At 49.2% G+C, this 18,880-nt stretch overlaps 1 protein-coding gene across 2 annotated transcripts in view; it reads right to left on the reverse strand.

Annotated features, from left to right (window-relative positions):
* Window positions 1-5,277: 5,277 nt before the first annotated feature.
* The window catches only part of NOTCH1 (notch receptor 1), a 43,731-nt gene continuing 30,128 nt past the window's right edge, over window positions 5,278-18,880 (reverse strand). Inside the window, exons 18-34 of one of the 2 annotated variants that reach the window (XM_067308802.1) lie at window positions 18,605-18,833; window positions 18,150-18,351; window positions 17,881-18,034; window positions 17,388-17,572; window positions 16,802-16,934; window positions 16,232-16,351; window positions 16,015-16,127; window positions 14,813-15,384; window positions 13,582-14,010; window positions 12,630-12,778; window positions 11,789-12,008; window positions 11,330-11,420; window positions 10,887-11,052; window positions 9,824-10,119; window positions 9,250-9,397; window positions 9,040-9,137; window positions 5,278-8,579 (exon numbers count right to left, since the gene is read on the reverse strand). In XM_067308802.1, the coding sequence (XP_067164903.1) occupies window positions 7,110-8,579; window positions 9,040-9,137; window positions 9,250-9,397; window positions 9,824-10,119; window positions 10,887-11,052; window positions 11,330-11,420; window positions 11,789-12,008; window positions 12,630-12,778; window positions 13,582-14,010; window positions 14,813-15,384; window positions 16,015-16,127; window positions 16,232-16,351; window positions 16,802-16,934; window positions 17,388-17,572; window positions 17,881-18,034; window positions 18,150-18,351; window positions 18,605-18,833 (4,775 nt within the window). In that variant the 3' untranslated portion in view covers window positions 5,278-7,109. Of the gene's footprint in view, window positions 8,580-9,039; window positions 9,138-9,249; window positions 9,398-9,823; window positions 10,120-10,886; window positions 11,053-11,329; window positions 11,421-11,788; window positions 12,009-12,629; window positions 12,779-13,581; window positions 14,011-14,812; window positions 15,385-16,014; window positions 16,128-16,231; window positions 16,490-16,801; window positions 16,935-17,387; window positions 17,573-17,880; window positions 18,035-18,149; window positions 18,352-18,604; window positions 18,834-18,880 lie in introns of both variants that reach the window. The other variant, XM_067308801.1, reaches the window with a different exon arrangement.

Consider the following 18,880-nt stretch of genomic DNA (forward strand, 5'->3'; position numbering starts at 1 on the left):
CCGTCGCAGCCGCCGCGGCGGCACCAGCCCCCTTCGCCGCCATCTTGGGATATCCGGCTCCGAGCGCCGCCGCCGCCGACGTGTCACGCCGCGCGCGCGGTGACGTCACGGCGCGTGCGGGGCCCGGCGCCGGGCGCGCTTGTTTGTGTTTCACTCCTCCCGCCCCCCCCCGCCCCTTCCGCCTTCGCTGGCGAAACGGCTTAAAGGGGAAGGTAGCAAGGCAGAAGTGTCGGAGGATAAAAAAAACACAACAACAACACAGAAAACGGAAGTGGCTTTGGCAGCGCCCGGCTCGCAGCGCCGCGGTCTGGCGCGTGCGCAGTCCGCCTGCGCCCTCTGCAGCCGCGGGTTCGAGTCCCGCCTCGGGAGGCTCCCGGGGCGGCTGCTGTACTTGCTGCGGGGGGCTCTCGGTACCCCGTTCCCCAGCGTGTCCAGCCCCTGGTCCCGCTGCACACTCCAAGGCAGCTGCCACGGCGAGGCCCGGCCCACGCAGAGGCCCCTGAGCGAGCCAGGGCCTCCATCAGGCAGCGGGGATGAGCCTCGTGCTCAGGGCCCTGCCGCCCTCGTGAGGCGAAGCCGCCCTTCCCTTCCCTCACCCGGACCTTTGCCGAGTGTGGCCCCTCAGGAACCCCCGTTCCTGCAGTTTGGCCGGAGCCCGTTTCCCGACAGGCCTCGCCCCAGGCCCGCGCGGGTTTCCGTCGCCGCCGAGCCAGGCCGCGGCGGGCGAGGCCGGACGCCGGTGTGGAGCTGAGCCCCGAGCGGCCTCCCCGGCTCACCCCGCCTCGCCGCGAGCCTCCGCGGAGGCTTCGGAACCCCCCAAAGCTCCATCTAAAATATGGTTGCACTGGCGGAGGAGACCGCCAGGGTGGGATAAAGCACCGTCTGCAGCGCGCCAGCATCCCTGCGAGAGCGACGCGCGCGTGCGGCAGCCGCGGCTGTGGGGATGCGGGGGCCGGCGCCGGGGGGAGCCCAGCGCACCCCGAATCGCACGGCGGCGTCACTGGGTTGCTAAACTAGAGGCGCACTAGAAACCTTTGGTGGCAAAAAACAAGAAAACTGCGTTCCTCCTTCGTGTTGTCAACGGCCGCAAACCAAAGTCCCGGCCTCACAAATACGGGTGGGCTTAATTTTTTTTGACTTGATGCTTAATCATGCAGGGATATCATGAAGGGATATTAGTCATGTGAGTATCTGGAAAACTGGCACACAAGTGTCCCAAAACTGGCACACAAGTGTCCCAAAACTGCAGCATAACAGATGCCGCAGTCCAGCCCTTCTGCACGCTATCGACGGGACACATTATTTTACAGACTTAGGAAAGCGCTTTTCCAGAGAAGCGTACACTCCGTTTTTAGCCAAGGTGGCAGCATGATATCAAACACCATTATGTGCAAGTCAAGCCTTTACGCCGCTCTGCTTTGTGTCCTCGTTCTGCTTTGGGGATCTGTTTCACACGAACACAAAGCTTTTAAGGGGGGAGTTACTGTTCCAACGTAAGAATCATGTGTCTCATTTACGAGAGTTTGTGTACAAGCAGCAGCCGCTGTGCCTATATTGTCGTACCCTGCACTGAGCGACAAGCTGTGGCGGGGAAAATACAAATGACCTAAACAAACATCTTAATCAAGGGTCATTATCAGTGCAAGAGCTGTTTTCTGCACGCTTGATCATTAAAGCACAGTAATATCCTCAAAGCGCAGTCCAAGCAGGGGAAGCAGCACTTTGATGCTGGTGTGGGAACCAGAGGCAGCGCTGTGATTTTTAAAGTGCCTTTCATCTCTCTCTTTTGTAGGAACATTCTTATAAACCAGCTTGTCAAATACCATTTCCCTACACAGGCGTGAAAGGCAGATAAAGCCCGTCCTCCCTGGAAATTTTCCCCAACAGGTGTAATCTGGGGAAACATGATTTTAGTTAGCCTGACTGGCTTTTTTAATATATAGATATTCTGTAAATACCATCAACAGCTTACACCTGTATCTATAACTATTTACATTCTATATTTAACCTGTTCTATATACACAATTCAAACACTAAGTTATGATGGGATCTCAGCTTTGCCGCTTTCCTGTTTAATATGCAATTATAAAAAAAATTGTTACATTAAGATATTGAGTCCCTTTCTATCATGAAGCTTTATAACTGATTTGCTGTACTAATCAAATGAAACCAATTTTGGACTTGAGAGTGACACATCACAACTAAAAAGGCACGTTGAAGGGAAGAGAACAGCATATCCCCTTCTCTCCCTTTTTCTCAGTTTACTTGGGGTACAAGTGATGCTGACCTTGGCCATTAAGTCCTGGTAATTTATCCAGCCATACTGCAGGCAGCCGCAAACACAGCCCTGCCCCAGAAAGCCTACGCTTAAAAGGTTGCTGTCTACGCTCAGAAACGGGAGCAATAGCTAAAGGAGAGTTTCTCTTAGGAGTATTGGTATTCTGTATCAAGTTAGCCAACTCAGACAAGCTGAGCTTTATTTATTTACCCGTTTAGTTGCTGACATTATTCAGACTACACCAGCCACATGAACCCAGGTGTAATTGGAGAGAGGCTGCAACTTGGCTCAGTTTGGCTCCTCGTGTACTTTCGTAAGGGGGCGATTTGAACTGCAGCAAGAATTCAGCAATCAGGGTTCAAGCAGCTGTTAGCAACTTTCCAAGCAAACACCAATAGCCTGGAGGTAAAAGCAATACAGAGTAGCAATTTCTAAATGTCCCATCTAATTGAGCAGGAATAATGAAAACAAAGACTAAAAAAACCCAAGCCCTCCAGCGTGTAAACAAATAGTTCAGATGCGCGATTCCTGGTAGCAGCAACACGCTTACCATCGGAACAGCTCGGTGCTAATCTTGTGTTGTGCAAACACTTCTGAACGCTTCCCTCGCCTGGAATGCAATTTCAGTGCTCCGCAGCCCTTTTCGCCTGGAATCCCCAAACAGCTGTGGCTGGCGTGAGCCGTTCGTCTCCCTGCAGCTTTTGCAGACACGAGGGCTTGAGCTTGCGGTCAGACAACGTTGGCTGGTTGGAAGGGTCTGGGAGGAGACGAACGCAGAGTTTGTGGGAAAGCCATGAGTTTGGATGGGAAGGTTGAAAATGGGACCGTTTTTCTTTTTTCTCATTTGGCTTTGCCTCTCTCCCACCTGGGGATCTGTGTCCCCAGGGTTGTCTCCAGTACCCACCAGGGACTCCGAAAGGCAGGGATGAGGAACTGGCAGGAGTTTGGGCGCTATAAACTCACCTCCCACCAGGAGAATAGTGCATATCGTTACTCCTCTAGTGCTTAGGCATCTGCTGATGTCTAGCTTGAATTATTCTGTGGCCAATTCATTGCTGTTTATTCATGTGCCAATGCAGACCTCTTTGTTTTGCCTCCTTCCTAGGTATTTAGCCCTCTCTTCCCTCTTGCTGTTCCTCTGACCCACGCTTATGGATTCCAGGAAATTACGTGCTTTGCAATCCTCATGTCTTTAATCTAGCCAAATGTATTTAGTTCCTTCTTGTAACGTCGTGTGTTTTGCACATCCTCGTAGCCCCTTTTTGCACCTGTTCCAGACCAAATTCCTGTCTTGACCCTGGGTGACCAGTGTTACATCCTAGACCAGATAGCGTAGGGGGAAGGAGGAGGTCTTTGCATGCGTATAGCCCAGTCTCACTGGAAATATGTGGGCATGCGGTATTTGCAGACAGACATGGGCATGAGCACTGTGCAGAGCGTGAGCGGTGGGATAAGCCTGGAAGGATGGGCTGCAGGGGAACGGTAAGCTGGATGTTCCCAGACATGATTCATGGGCTGCACATGTGCAAATTGCGGTGAAGGCAGACACAGTTCCTCCAGCATATCCCAGATGGGACGCAGTGAGACACAGCCTGGGGAAAAGGACGTGTCTCAGGAAGCCTATCCTCGAGCTAGGCTAGGTATCCCTAGTGGTAACGGAAGTCGTCACTGACGAACCACTGTCTTTTGGGGGGAGATGAGGGATTTGTCTTCAGTTAAAGCAGCCCTTTCCACTAAGTTTGCATGGAGGGCATACTGACGAATCACCGCCCTTGCATCCAAAGGAGCTGCATTTCACCCTTGCTGGAAAGCGCATAAAATGGTTGGGATTGGTAAAGCATTACAGAAACCCAAGAGGATGATTCACTTAAGCTGGCATTGAATGCTAAGGACAGATGATGGGGGCACAAGCATTTGCTCTGGTAACTGGTGTAGCTTTTGGAGGCTGGCAGAGGACTCTTAATGCAAAAAGAGCACTGCTGTGGCGCTGGCTTCCAGCCAGCCGAACTGCAAATATCTGAAAGCCCTGAATCCATCTAGAGCTGGATACTTGGTGCATGTGCGCACATGCCCTCTCCCTCCCCGGCTGCGGAGCAGAAAATACCGGCGTTCCAAGAGCTACCAGGCTTATCTGATGTGGGAGGAGGTCTGCAGTTTGGCTATTTATATCCAGGTATTTGAGGACTTCGCAGCTGCACTGTAGAGTCCTCATGGGGAAAAGGAACATTTAAAATAAATTACCTTAAAACTCAGAGTGCAGCAAATACAGAAAGTTACTGTGATGAGGTTTGTCCACCGAGTGACGTAAGTGGTGCTTTCACTTTGGTGCCGCTTCTCCCTCAGCAGCGTCTTTAGATGCCTTTTGAATTTATGATATCTGTGCAAGCAACCACATTTGAGAGCTCTGCCATATGCCGTTTTGTGCGTGAAATAGGAAGCTCTATACGCAGTTCTTAACACCACTCATCGAGGGTTCGGTTTCCATAGACCCTGGGTAATTAAAAGCATGCGGCCATTTCACCCTTGGCTGTCTCATCAGCCAGAGAATCCTCCGAAAAAAACTAACAGTACTGATAAGGAGACAGTGCCTTTAAGGGACAGAATAAAGTATTTGGAATGTCTGTGAAAAAGGGTTGCTCAAAACATATTTTCACTACTTCCCATTTTAGCTCCGGACCTAGTGGCAGAGGCACCCGCTGACACGAGCGTGCCTGCAGCACGGGTGAGACCGCCCGGGTCGGCTCCCTTCTGCGCTAGGGCCTCTCAGAGCCCCTCCTGCCTCGCTCACACCAAACTTCGGAAGGCACGGAGAGCTTCGCCCAACTCCAGGAGTCGGTTTCCTTGTTCAACAGCCCTCCCTGAGCCGTAAGTCAGGGAACAACATGTTAGGAGAGCGCCAGTACGTAGTCCCAAGAAAGAGCCCGCCAGTACTGATGGACAGCGGGTGTCGAGCCACAGAAGCATTTCAACCGGTTCGCAACAAAAACGCTAAGTTCCGGTTTTAGTAAAATCTAGATGCCCAGAAGCATCATTTATTGCAAATCAGTTAACCAAAAAAAATACATCATTTTTGCAAACTACAACTTTGCATGTAGATAACTTTATTACAGAAGATATCTTTTCTTAAACTACACTCTAGTTTATAAAACATAGGAAGATTTAACGCCACGTGATGTTTAAATCACTCATGTTAAGGATGTCACAATAACAACGCTCTGAAATGTTAACTAAGATGAGTGCTCAACAAAGCTTTGTGCTTTGAGAAATATCCATTGTATTTGGTGTTCTAATAAAAAGGAACAAGGAATGTTTCCCCTTTCTTAGGTTTTCTTCATTAACTGCTGTCTATTTGCATGTCTCATATGCATGTCTAATCATAGTCTATCTCCTTAACTTTGCAGCCAAGTGAGGGATATTCCAACACCTCTATAAGGTGATATATTTATGATATATTTAAGACTCGATCATTTAGATTTTTGAAACAAAATCCACCTTTTCTTAAAAAAAAAACAACACATATTTACAAACATTAAATCTGCCACAGGCGTATACTATATTTTACATATTTTTCTTTTTGTGTGTTCCCCACACCTCTACAAAAGTGTACATCAATATAAAAAAAGATGCATCACTCCAGACTAACACGAGCAGAATGTCGACGTTTCCGAGCACAGGCTCGGCTGTGCTATCCCTCCGCCCCGCTGCTGCGGCCGGGCAGCGTCCCCCCGCCCGGCAGCGCCGCGCTGGACCCCCGCGGCCGGCGCTGCCGCAGGACCTGCGTGTGCGGGCGAACACGTGGTGGTGGCAGCGTGATAATGCTTGGTACTTGCTCAGGCCGTCCGCATTACTAGACGCGCCTTCTTTAAAATAGGTAAGGCCATCCTTAAAATAAGGATGTGGTTCTAAACGTTCAAATCTCAGCGTTTATTTCTTAAACAGTTACTCAACTGCAAAAAACAAAACCAAAAAAAATCGCCTGTAAAGATATTTAAAGTAAAATGAAGTTTCCTGTGTGTATAAACTCCTGTTACGGGTTTGCTTTTTTTAAAAAGTTTGACAAATACTCCTAGTTTTTGGGCAGCATTCATATTTTGTAGATTTTTTTGTTTAGCTTAGAACCTGTTGTTACAGGTCTATAATCTTGGGTTTTTTGATCATAAAAATCATTTAAATATATATTTTTATATATATATAAAAAGAGAGAGAACAAGAATTTCTATTATCAAGGCAAATGTACAACTATATAATACTGAAACTTTAAACAAAGATTCATGACCAGTACCATAAAATGTCCTCTCCGATATAATAGTCAAGGAAACATTTTAAAGTACATTTCAAAATTCAGTTCATACTTAATTTTTTTTTCCCCCTAAAGAGTGGTAGTTGTAGTTAATTCTCCCCCTTTTCTTTCTCACATCTTTTTCTGGGTTGTAAAAGAAAAAAATAAATTAATGCCATTTCAGAATCATGAATCATTGCTTATAGCTTTAGATAAACATTTCCTCTCAAATTAACACAATGAAAAAACCCCCAAAAACCAAAAGAGAATGTTCCGTAAAAATCTCATTTTTTGATTCCTTGGAACACAACTGATGTGTCCCACATTGAGTTCTTAACAATAGAACATATAAATAAAAAAGGCAGTGTTTCATGTAAAATAAAAAGTACATAAATAAATACTAAAAAAAAAAAATTAATTTGTCTTTTCATTTTCGTATAAAAACATATTTTAAAAGGATCCTTTAATAAAAGCATCCAGCGTCCTTTTAAAAAAGATCTCCCTTGAGCTTCTAACTCCCACTGAGCATCAGTGTCTCTGAAACATGGTCTTTTACTTGAAGGCTTCGGGGATGTGTCCCATCTGTGACTGCATACTTGTGGGAGGGCTGGAGATCCCCTCGGACCAGTCGGACACATTGGAATGAGGAGAGGAGCTCGACCACTGGTCCGGTGACTCCGGAGATGGTGTTAGGAACGGGTGATCGGGCACCTGGAGCTGGTGGCTGGGAGTGTTGTCCAAGGGGGAGGAATAACTGTGCTGAGAGGGTGGAGTTAAAAACTGCGTGGTGGTCATGGGCTGTGCAAGGGAGGATGGCAGAGAGGTGGGCAGCATCTGGGAATCTTGAGGCAAGATGGTGTGGACTGCCATGGTACTGCTGCTCACCGGCTGCATGTCGGGCTGGCTTAGCTCGGTACCAAGGAAATTCTGGCTGATGTGGCCACCAGCATTGGAGCTGGGGTTGTGATGCTGTTGTGGCTGCTGCTGCGGTGGCTGCTGCTGGGGTTGTTGGGACTGCTGCTGCTGCTGCATGTTCTGCTGCTGCAGCTGTTGTTGTTGCATCTGCTGTAGCTGCTGACTCTGCATCAGGTGAGGCTGGGAAGCCAGCCGGGTGTTAGGCATGGCCTGGTAGCTCATCATCTGTGACAAACTTGTGGTGGGCAAGCCATTGTGCAGGGAGGTCATCATGCCATGCTGAAGGCTTTGCGTTTGCTGATGCGTCCCTGGTTGCATGTTGCCTCTCATTGGATTATATTGATTCTGGACCATGCCGTTTTGCAGCCTCGTGAGCCACTCACACTGCCCATTCAGACTGGCAGCTCCACCGACGGAGAAATTCATCGGGGCACTGCTCATGACTGTGCTGGGACTGGAGACAGGCAGGTGAGAGAGACGTGGTGGCACTGAATCAAAGGCCATCCTGCTGGAGTTTCCCATGGCCATATCCTGCTTCCCAGCCATGTTGAGGTGGTTGATGCTCATGTGGGCATCAGGCATGCCTGGCAGATGATTCAGAGGCATGGAAGGGGACTGCTGAAACGGAGAGGTCATCAACGGAGGAGAGGCAACATCTGACAGGTACCCATGAGGCGACTCCAGGGAGTCTACCGGTGACAATACACTGGAATTGTCGAGCAGGCATCCTTTTCCATCTTGTGATTTTTTCCTCCTGGCTTTGAGGTCTTTGGAATCCTTGCCATTGCAGCTCAGGCCCTTGGTGCTCGGCTTCCTGGCCTTCTTGCCCTGAACGGCAGGTTTCAGGTTGCCGATGTAGCTGTTGGGAGAGCAGAGCGGTGGGGACAGCGTGGGAGCCCCCAGCGGGCCGTTGTGCAGTGGCGGGCTCCGCACCAGGTTGTACTCGTCCAGCAGCCTCACAATGTCGTGGTGCATGCGTTCCTGTGCGATGTCCCGCGGGAGCCGGTCCATGTGGTCCGTGATGTCGCGGTTTGCAAAGTGGTCCAGGAGGATTTTGGCTGTTTCATAACTTCCTTCTCTGGCTGCGAGGAACAGTGGGGTCTCCTCCTAGAAACCCAGCAAAGACGGTTGGCTTTATGTTCACAGATTCTCCTGGCTAATACTATCCTGAGCTCCGTGCCCAAAACCATGGAACTGGGTGGGAGAGACTTGTAACTGTCCCTCCTCTGGTGAGGTTTTCCTGCTGCCTGTTCTAATCCTGCTGAGCCATCTCTTTGTACTGATATCAAACCAAGAACCCTATGAGTGACCCGGAACATGCAGGGAGATGGCCACACTAACATCGTATCCTACCCCTCACCAAGCACTGCACAGGCCATCAACATCACCCATAAGACCAAATCCCACACTACTACTTCAAGTTAAATCCAACAGCTTCAATCACAGCAGAACAACCAAAGAAGAATCTCAGTGCCAGACAGCCTTGTAGTTTAGGCAAAAATTACCCTTTAATGTACTCATGAGACAGTTCTTCTCCTGTGTATTTGCCAGCCTAGAAGACCCCTACCTTATTGTTCTGCATATCCTTATTGGCACCGTTCTTCAGGAGGACTACTGCGGCTTCAACATTATTCACAGCAGCTGCCCAGTGCAGTGCTGACTTGCCTGTGAAGGAAGACCATGAAATACAAGATGCATTAGCAAGCGGTGACAGTAACAGCAAGCAGCCCCTTCCTTCTGCTTCTGAGGAGGAATGTGTTTTAGTTGCCTGCAGTACCTAGATCATCCACAGCATTGACATCTGCATGGCAGTTGATCAGATCCTCCAGCATGCCCTCCACAGCCAAGCGAGCAGCCAGGATCAGAGGAGTGGTCCCGTCATGCATTCGGGCGTCAAGATCGGTTGCTCTGTTTCTAATAAGAATCTGCCGCAAGAAGATCAAAGTACAGGAAATGCAAACATTAAGAGAGACAGACGGCAGAGACTCCAGAGGGATACCCACGTCTCAGAGCTTAGCAACCCCTTTCCAGGGGCAGTGTCCCTGGAGTCAGCCCTCCCTGTCCAGGGCAGGTGTGCATCAGGAAAGCGACTAAGGGAAAGCTTGCACTGATGCTTTGCTGAGGTAAGAGAGGCTTCACTCTTCAAGACTTCACCACCGTACCTTGCCAGGGCAGTGATTACTAGGGCAAAACTGACTCTATAGAATAAATTCTCATTGAAGTTATGACTTCCTCAAGCAAGGGCAGGATCAGTCGTATGACTGACTCAACATGTAGCACAAGTGCTTTCTCCTACAGATAGAGGAGGACAGCAGAACACCCTGAGACTGGTGGCTAAAGGTTGAAGGTACCTGGAAGACTCCTTGGGCATCGGCTGAGACCGCTGCATGGAGAGGAGTCCTGCCCATGTTGTCCTGAATGTTTGCATCGGCACTAGCCTCCAGCAGGCGCTTGGCAGCATCGGAGCGAGAGTACCTGGCGGCCAAGTGGAGCGCCGTCTCACCAGTGCGGTCGGTCTGGTTGTGTAAGCTGGCGCCTTGGTAAATGAAATCTGAGATGACCGCAGGGGCATCATCTTCCTCTTCGCTGTTGCCAGTCTCTAGCCCTCCACCGCTGCATGAGGCGATCATGAGGGGGGTGAAGCCGTCTGGGAAACACAGAGAAACTCAGTGAAAAAAAGCTTTTTACCCATCTGTGATGCAGGCAGCTCAGCAAGATGTTCTGCTTGCAAGAGCTGCTTATTCTCATGGGTGCATAAAGACTGAGTTCCTGACTGCTTCTAAACATGAAACATGAATATCCTTCCTCTGATATGGATCTGAAATTCCTTAGTGGCATCTCATCACTCACTGGTTTTCCTATTTTGTCTGCAAGCTTGGACACTGCAACATGCAAGGTGCAGTCTATAAGTCTCAAAGCAAACTCTGGTACAGTACAGCATAGCCTTAAATATTTTAATTATTTCAGAAGATAAATTCACAAAGGTGGGGGATGATCAAATGTTTTCAATAGTTAAAAATCTGTTTACTATTAAAACAGTTAAAGTGAAAGACGATCCTGAAATGTGCAGTTTGGCGGAAGGGGAGGAATCTCGGATTGGCAGAGAGAGAAGCTGGATGATTTAATAGATACTTTTTCTGTATCCTCTAATTTCCATCTCTGTGATTAAACAAAGAGATCTTATGGAAAGCAAAATGTAATAGGGTCTCTCTCTTTAAGTCGTGCAGAACAGTAACCATGCGACGTAGAAGAATGGCTAGCACTGACTCCTTTACATTTGGCTGAGAGGATAGTGACAGGCATATTAGAAATAGAAATAGGTAGGTCTGGCTGGGACTGCTCATCTGCAAGGAGTAAGTGAGGATTTTAGATTAACTGACAAGTAGCACAGCAAAAGAAAGGACTCCGCCTTACCAGGACCTCTAACGTTGACATCCATACAGTCTGCATCGATTTCACCTTGCGGTGGAGTAGGTGCCATAGAGGATATGCGAAGGTCAGCTGCATCGAGGTGCTGCTGAGTCCACTGCCTGTGATCTGTCTGATCATCTGTATCAGGGAGCATTGCCTGCTCCTCAAACTGAGAAAGGACAAAGGGAAATGAACACCAAGAAAAATGCAAAAGACGGGGCTGGGAGGACGGAAACAGAGTTGCAACTTGTAAAGTTCTGCAAGTCACAAAGCTGCATTTGTCACACACGGGTTTGAAAAGGAGCCTTCAGAAGTGGTGAGCAGCGCAGGCTGGGCCCCTACGGGTACTCCATTCCGTTGCGTCTCACAGCACTCTGCTCCTTTCAAGTCAAAACCGAGCGAATGACTATTTGCAACACAAAAAGGAAATCTTGCAGTTAACCTACCCTGAACTTCTTGGTGTCCAAGGTCTCCTCATCACCCCATTCATTTTGGTTGTCATCCATCAGTGTGCCATCCGAAGCATTTTTGAGAGGTCTTTAAAAATAAAACCATGCAAGAAATTAACTCCTGTGCAAGAACTGGTGTGTGATAGACTGTGTTTATCTACATGCAAAAACTGAAACAAGAAATGAACAAGGCAATTTCCAGAAAGCTCTCCTCAAGCTCTCTTTGATTTTTTATTTATTTTTTTACCAAGTTCAAATGGACCATGAAGCATTTAAATCCTCCTCCAAACTGAAACACTGTTTTCCCCATGCAAGACTCTAAGAAACCTTATTTTCCTCCTCCCCATTACACCAATATGATGCACTAAAGAACAAAACTCAAACGGGTTCTTTGAGAAGAGCTCCCAAACAGCCCCAGTCTGCTGTGTTTAACGGGTTAACAAGCAGATTACTCACTTCAGTCCAACAGAATCCTCCCCAAGTGGTTCTCGTCGCTTCTTCTTGCTCGACTCTGTCACTTTGAAGCCTTCTGGGAACCAAAGCTGCCCATGCTCCCTGCGCCGCTTACGAGATACCAGGACCCCCACTCCAATGAAAGCAAGCAAGACCAGCACAGCCGCCACCACCACGTACATAGGATACAGTTGGGAGTTCCTTGGGGGCTCAGCTGTTTCACCTAAAAAACAGTGGGGCACAAAGAGACGCTGAGACATTAAGCTGCATAGCAAACCAGTGACAGAGTGGAAATGAAGCAAAATTAGTTAATAAAGGTACCTAAGGCTGATCCAAATCAGCCTCCCCCCCCCCCCCCCCAAAATAAGGTCATTTTATATGCTATTAATCAGAATTGCAAACTATCGGCAAATTCTCCACTGCACAAGCCAGCTGCATCAGGAGACAGCTTTACTTTTTTCTCCTTTAAGGAAAAGGATTAGCAAACTTCAAATCATTGCGCTCGCATTGAGCTGTTAAGACAAAAGGATTTAGGGGGGATTTTCAAGATACAAACTTCAACTCCTTGCATGTCACTGATTGATTGGAGCTGGTTGATTTTTTCTTTTTTTTTAAAAAACTTTTATAGCATAATGATTTTGAAATAAACCTGGAATAAGCAAAAATAATAAACTATTTTTGTATTATTTAAAAAAAAACAGACTTAAGGAAAAATTAAATGCAAGGTTATTAAAACCATACTGTGCCCAGATACATTATCTGAGCCAGCTGACAAATAACTAGACATGGACAGGACTGGAAAGTTTCAGTTGTCTCTCGTCTCCATCCGGCCAACTGCACTTACTTTTAACAGCTTCTATTTTGTAGGGGATGTTCAGGTTGCCAAGGGAGGCCAAGGCACCCAGGAAAGCCGCCACATCGGTCGCGCTCTGGAAGCACTGGGAAGAGGACTGGATGCATTGACGGTTATCAATTTCCAAGTAAACGATGGATCTGTGTGAGAGAAGAGTCAATGAAAAATAAGGAGGGATGATCACACTGAAAAGATAGATAAGACCTGTCTCCCTTCCCTCCTTAACCCTACATCAGTGGCTATTAGAAGGTGGGAACCCATTTCTTTGCTTCTTTGTGGCCCAAGCCCTGCAGCTCACGCCGATGGTCTATTGGATTTATCTGAATGAAGTGAAGTCTAACTCCTTGTCTACAGGAATGCAGGGGAGTCTCTGCTTAACAGTGCTTTAAAATTACCCAGACACTACAGCATCTTAAATAAGAATGCTGTATGGGAGCCCTTAAGATCTTTTCACATCAGTTTTTTTGCTGTAACTCCTTTGGTTTCAAGATTTTTGATTGAGTCCACAGAGAGAGAGAAGGTTGGATCTATATGTTTATACCAAAGATCTCCAAACACTTACAGTTTGCAGTAATTGAGTTTTACAACAAAGCTATAGAAAGCATTTCCCAGGGAGAAACTGAGGCTTAACTTAATGACTTCCTGAAATCAGAGAGATGGTCAGACCAGCCTCTGCTTCCAGGCCCCACCCAGCCCAGTCCCGGCTCCTAACAATACACAAGACTCCTTTAATCGTGAGAGTTGTTGCAGCATTGTATCAGGGACTCCTGAGCAATCACTCGCTTTTCCCACATAAGAGCAAAATCCGGTTTCTATTCATACGGAAAGCAACATCTAAATACAATTATCTGGCCTACATCCTTTTCTTCATAGCATGTTACTATTATCAACACAGAAAACAAAGGCTGCTCAGCAAAAAAAAGAACTCATTGATCCCCCTTACCCTCTGATGTCCATCTGATCCAGCTCTCTCTTCTGCCTTCTGCCAGCTCTGGAGTAGAGGCTGGTCTTTACTTTGTTGATGACAGCACTAGACATATCTGACCAGTCCTCTGTTGACCTCTTTATGTAATGCTTTTTCAGCTCTTCCTCATTGCCATAGTATGGAAAGATCATATACTCTCCCTCGGGGTTCTTCTTGAAGACCACGTTGGTGTGCAGCACGCGGCTCAGCTCCCGGAGAAAATTGAAGGAATTGTTCTTCAGGTTCTCCGGAGTGATCAGGACCACCACGACCAGAGTGCCGTCCGCAAGCTTCTCTGGCATATTGTTTGCACAGTCCAGACCATCCCATTCACACTCAAAATTATTGCAGCCCTGGTCACAGTGACCATCTGAGAAGTGATCTTTACAGTACTGATCATACAGAGGGCTGGGCAGAAAAAAAAGAAAGGCAGAAGGATATATTAGACTAAGTACTGCTCAGATTACCTATCTGCTGAGAAAATAATCTCTGTTTCACAAGGATATCTCTTTCATGTAAGTACTGCTCATCCTGATGGACGCTAAACTGATTTACATAAAAGGGAATTGTTTCATGCAGCGCTGCAAACTGTACACCTCTGGGGGTGAAGGATAGCAGCTGTTAAATTATAAGCAGCATTTTAGACACCAGAAAAGGCAAGGACAAATTACTGTGACTCAGAGAAGATACAGGGACACAGAATAGTTTCTCAAACCAGAGTTTGTCCAGGAATCTGGGATTGAGTTCCTGCTGTTGCCAAAGACAATGTTTGGTAAATGCCTGGATGCTAACATCATCATATTTTTGGCTGGTCTTCCATCTGAGCTCTCATTACACTAAAACTCACTGTGTTACTACAGTGGGCTACAGAATTTAGTGGTGAATGCCTGCAGGGGATGGTGGATCGAGCAAAGATGGCATGGAGGAAATTCACTGTGGCACGATACAGGCAAGGTTAGGGAAGCAATCCAGAGAGAGGCAAACACAGAAAGCTTCTAAGTGGACGTAAAACTCAGTAACACCACAGGGAAGCATGGTGGCTTGAGATGCAGCCCCATATATAGCAGAACAGCACATGGAAAGCAAAATAAGCTATAAAATAACAAGTCTGAACTTTGGAGCTTTAGCATATACAACCAGAAAATATCCCCAGATGATCAACATGAGGTCACGGCTTTAAAGCAAGAGGGCCAAGGAGCAAGTCACTTACTTGCACTGCCCTTCATACTTCTGGCAGTCAAAGCCATCATACAGACAGCCAGCGTTGTTGCACTGAGAGTCACACTTGCCATCGTTGAAGTACTTCCAGCACTGCAGTGACTGGGAGCAGTTCTTCCAGGGGTCATTGAAATTGAGGGAGCAGTCACCTCCATCCCAGCCGCACGCGTGGTTGTTGCATTTCCCATCACAGATCTTGTTGCCGGCGTACCCTGCACAAACTGCAATCTCACACTTCTCCTCGATTTTGGGTGGGATGATATCCTGCCCAATCCCACCTTGGAAATCAAAGTCAAGGATGTGGCAGTTGAGGCCATTGAAGTTTGCAGGGCAGTTGCACCGGTAATAGGGGGAGGCATCGCTGAAGAACTCGCAGGTGCCCCCGTTGTAGCAGGGGTTGGAATTGCAGGGGCTGCTGGCCGGGTACTGGCACTCAGGACCCGTGAAGGCTGGTGTGCACATGCACTTGGAGCTCTTGTGGATGGAGATGCAGGTGCCACCATTCAGGCAGTGCAAGTTCCCACAGGTGCGGGAGTCATTCTCGCAAGTGGCACCAACAAAACCCTGGGGAGGTGACAGCAAGGAAGGAGTTAGGATCACTGATGCAGTCCTGTGAGTAGCATAAAACACTCACATGTTCTGGGAAACTGGGCACAAACCTAGTGAATCAGATAGACATAAACAGAGCATAGCTCTGGGGCTTCCCCTGAAACTAGTGACGGTCCAGAGCATAAACCTTGTTAGACCATCCCCCTCAAAATGAAAGGGGGCTCTTCTCCAAAGCTGGCTGGTCCAACTGCACATGGCACAAATAATGGTCCATCAGGCAAGGTGGAAGGGAGTCTGTGCAACAGAGCCATACCCTTAGGGCTCAGCCACCTCCTTCTCTCTGACAGTGACCCAGCCTCGTTACTGGTGAGGAGGATATGGATACACCCCCCCCTGTAGTGAACACCCGCAACAAACCCTCTCCTCTTCCATGCTTGCACCTAGCTACCCCCAGAGGCTATAGCCTCTGGGGCTATACTGGGCCCTTTACTCTCCGACTGTTGGGGGAGCCTCTACCTACTGCTGGAAAGAAAGGATCCCCCAAACTGGTGATATCTTAGCTCTCTGCAAGGGGCTGATTTGCAGGGCTCATGCAATATCCTAGGCCTGTGCACTGCTCACCACTAGAGAGGAGCGGATACCTACCGGGGGGCATTTACAGATGAAGCCACGGCCAGTATTGCTGGCAACTGCACACGTTCCGCCGTTCCTGCAGGGTTTGCCCTTACAACCATCTACCACCGTGTCACAGCGGCGCCCTGCAAAGGGAGAGGAACACGTGTGAGACACAGAGGAACACATGTGAGATGGCTGGGGGCTGCAGGGCTGGGTGCTGTGGGAGTGGGAAGGACATGGTGTTCACCTGTGTAGCCAGGCCGGCACTCGCATTTGTAGTCATTGACACGCTGCACGCAGTTCTGGGTGCCGCGCGCGTCGCAGGGGTTGGACAGGCACTCGTTGACGTCTCCCTCGCAGCGCTCCCCTACAAAGCCAGGGGGGCAGATGCAGCTGTAGCCACCTACCCGATCCGTGCACTTGCCATTGTTAAAGCACTTGGGCCCCAGGGTGACAGGATCAAAGAAAGGGCTGCAGTCATCCACATTGATTTCACAGTGCACCCCTAGAGAAATGGGGGAACAACCCACACAGCTCATCAAACAGTATCGGGGTGGACGGGGGTCCCTTGAGTGAACCTCCCTGCAGAGGGCTGAGCCTGACCAGCTCAATGGCAGTCTGAGCCACTGCTCTGGCAGGAAGCGCGCAGCACCATGCAGCTCGAGTCCAAGGTTACGCGGCCTTGACGGCTAAGCTAGCAAGCAAACGCAAACCTCTACCGTTGCATTTGCTTCTGCTAGCCTGAGCGGCTAATGAGCAGATATCAAGGATATCAGTACTCAGCCCGCTAATGCCCCAGCCTGGGGAATTAATTTACCTTGAGTCCCTCTGGGGCAGGAGCATTTGTAGGTATTGATGAGATCGATGCAGGTTCCTCCATTCTGGCATGGGTGGGACAAGCATTCATTGATTTCTTCTGAACAGTTAACTCCATGATAACCAGCCACACACTGCAAGGAGGGAAGAGGGGAACTATTAGAGATGTTCACTCCAGTAATGGTCCCACTCAGTCTGGAGGTCCCAAATGATTCCTGGGATATGCGAATGCCTGATCTATTCCAGCCCCTGCCCTCGGGAGCTATCATAACCTGACTGAAAGGGCCAAACGCAGCCTTCGCTGCCCTCACCCTGTGCCACAGCACTGCATGGGAGAGCAGCTGCAAAAGAAACCCAGGGAACACCCTCAGCCTTTAATTTGGCAAAGAGGCATTATGCCAGTCTGAAGTTTGGGCAGCTCCTTTTGCAGAAGGCAGGCAGTAACTGGCACTTTCCTCCAGTGGATCTCAAAGCACAGAACAGGCTGTGATCTGATTCCATCAATGATAGAACAGCTGCAGGCAGGGAAGCACCCCAGAGCCCTGCCCCTCTCTGCTGCGGGGCGCAGTCTCCACCGTGGCACCCACCTCACAAGAATAGCCTCCCAGGTAGTCTGTGCAGGTGGCTCCGTTTTGGCAGGGGTTGGGGGAGCATTCGTCCACCTGCTCCTCGCAGTAGCTGCCAGTGTAGCCGGCCTGGCAGCGGCAGAAGTGAGTGTTGCCAGTGTCCACGCAGAGCCCTGAGTTCCTGCAGAGATGTGCTACATCGATGCCTGCCAGGGAGAGAGCACAGTGAGACACAGGGACCTCAGCAATAGCCAAGCACCACAGAACCACATCCTGGCCACACTTCATCCCATGTGTCCCACCGGGGACGTGCAGCCAGGATTGCAGCCTCTGGGGTGGTGGGTGCACTTTACAGTAGTCCTTGAGATCATTCTGCATTGTGCCAAAGATCCCCCAAAACAGAACTCAGCTGCAGAGCCCAGCAGTGCAGGTGACTATTCCTGGGGATACAACCCCAGCCCTGTTGAGGCTGCACATGGCTGCAGGGGAGCAGACAGTGATGGCAGGGAATTACCTTGCTGCTTAGCAGCCACCTCGCAGGAGACACTGGGGACATCACAGTAGAGCCCTGTCCACCCACTGTTGCACTCGCAGCGGTACAGGTTGTTGGTCTGCCAGCACTTGCCTCCATTTTTGCAGGGAGAGGAGTCGCACCAGCGCACCAGGTTCTAGGGAGAGGAGAGCAAGGGATGGAAGGTCAGATACAGCCAGCGTATATTGACAGCCACTGGGATCAGCAGCGTGAGAGATGCTGGGGTAACCAAGAGGCCAAGTGTTCTGTACCTGGCAGTTGAGCCCAGTGTAACCCTGGGGACAAGTGCACTTGTATGTCCCGTAGCTGTCCTGACAAGTGCCCCCATTCAGGCATGGCTTTGAGTCGCACTCATTGATGTCGTGCTCACAGTAACTGCCCGTGAAGCCAGCCGGACACATGCAGGTGAAGGTGTTGATGCCATCCACACAGGTCCCTCCATTGAAGCAGGAGCTGGGAACACAAACATCACATTCCCATGAGTCACTGTGGTTTGCCCTCAGCTGAGGTGCCCCGTGCTGAGGCCCCAGCAGCGAGGCCCTGCGAGCGCAGAGCACGAGCAACTGGCCCTTTGCAAGGCTTTGCCTAAGGTTACAGGGCAGTACAGGGACTTTGGTCCCTTGTTTGAACCCTGAATCAGCACAGGCAGCCCAGATAAAGGCTGAGCCCATGGCAAGAACCGTGCCTGGCATCTCCTGGCCAGTACCTTTCTGTGCAGTCAGGTGTGTTGTTCTCGCAGTGGATCCCACTGAAACCGGAGGGGCAAGTGCAGGTGTAACTGTTGACGCAGTCAGTGCAGTTGGCACCATTCTTGCAGGGATTGCTGGCACACTCGTTGATGTCTTCTTCGCACTTGGGCCCACGAAAACCAGCCAGGCACTCGCAGAAGAAGGTGCCAACACCATCAGAGCAGGAGCCACCGTTGTGGCACGGATCTGCATAGAAGGGACAGGCACATCAATATGTAATGGGTCCAGCCCCA

This window comes from Apteryx mantelli, chromosome 21 (assembly GCF_036417845.1).
Source record: "Apteryx mantelli isolate bAptMan1 chromosome 21, bAptMan1.hap1, whole genome shotgun sequence".
Lineage (NCBI taxonomy): Eukaryota > Metazoa > Chordata > Aves > Apterygiformes > Apterygidae > Apteryx > Apteryx mantelli.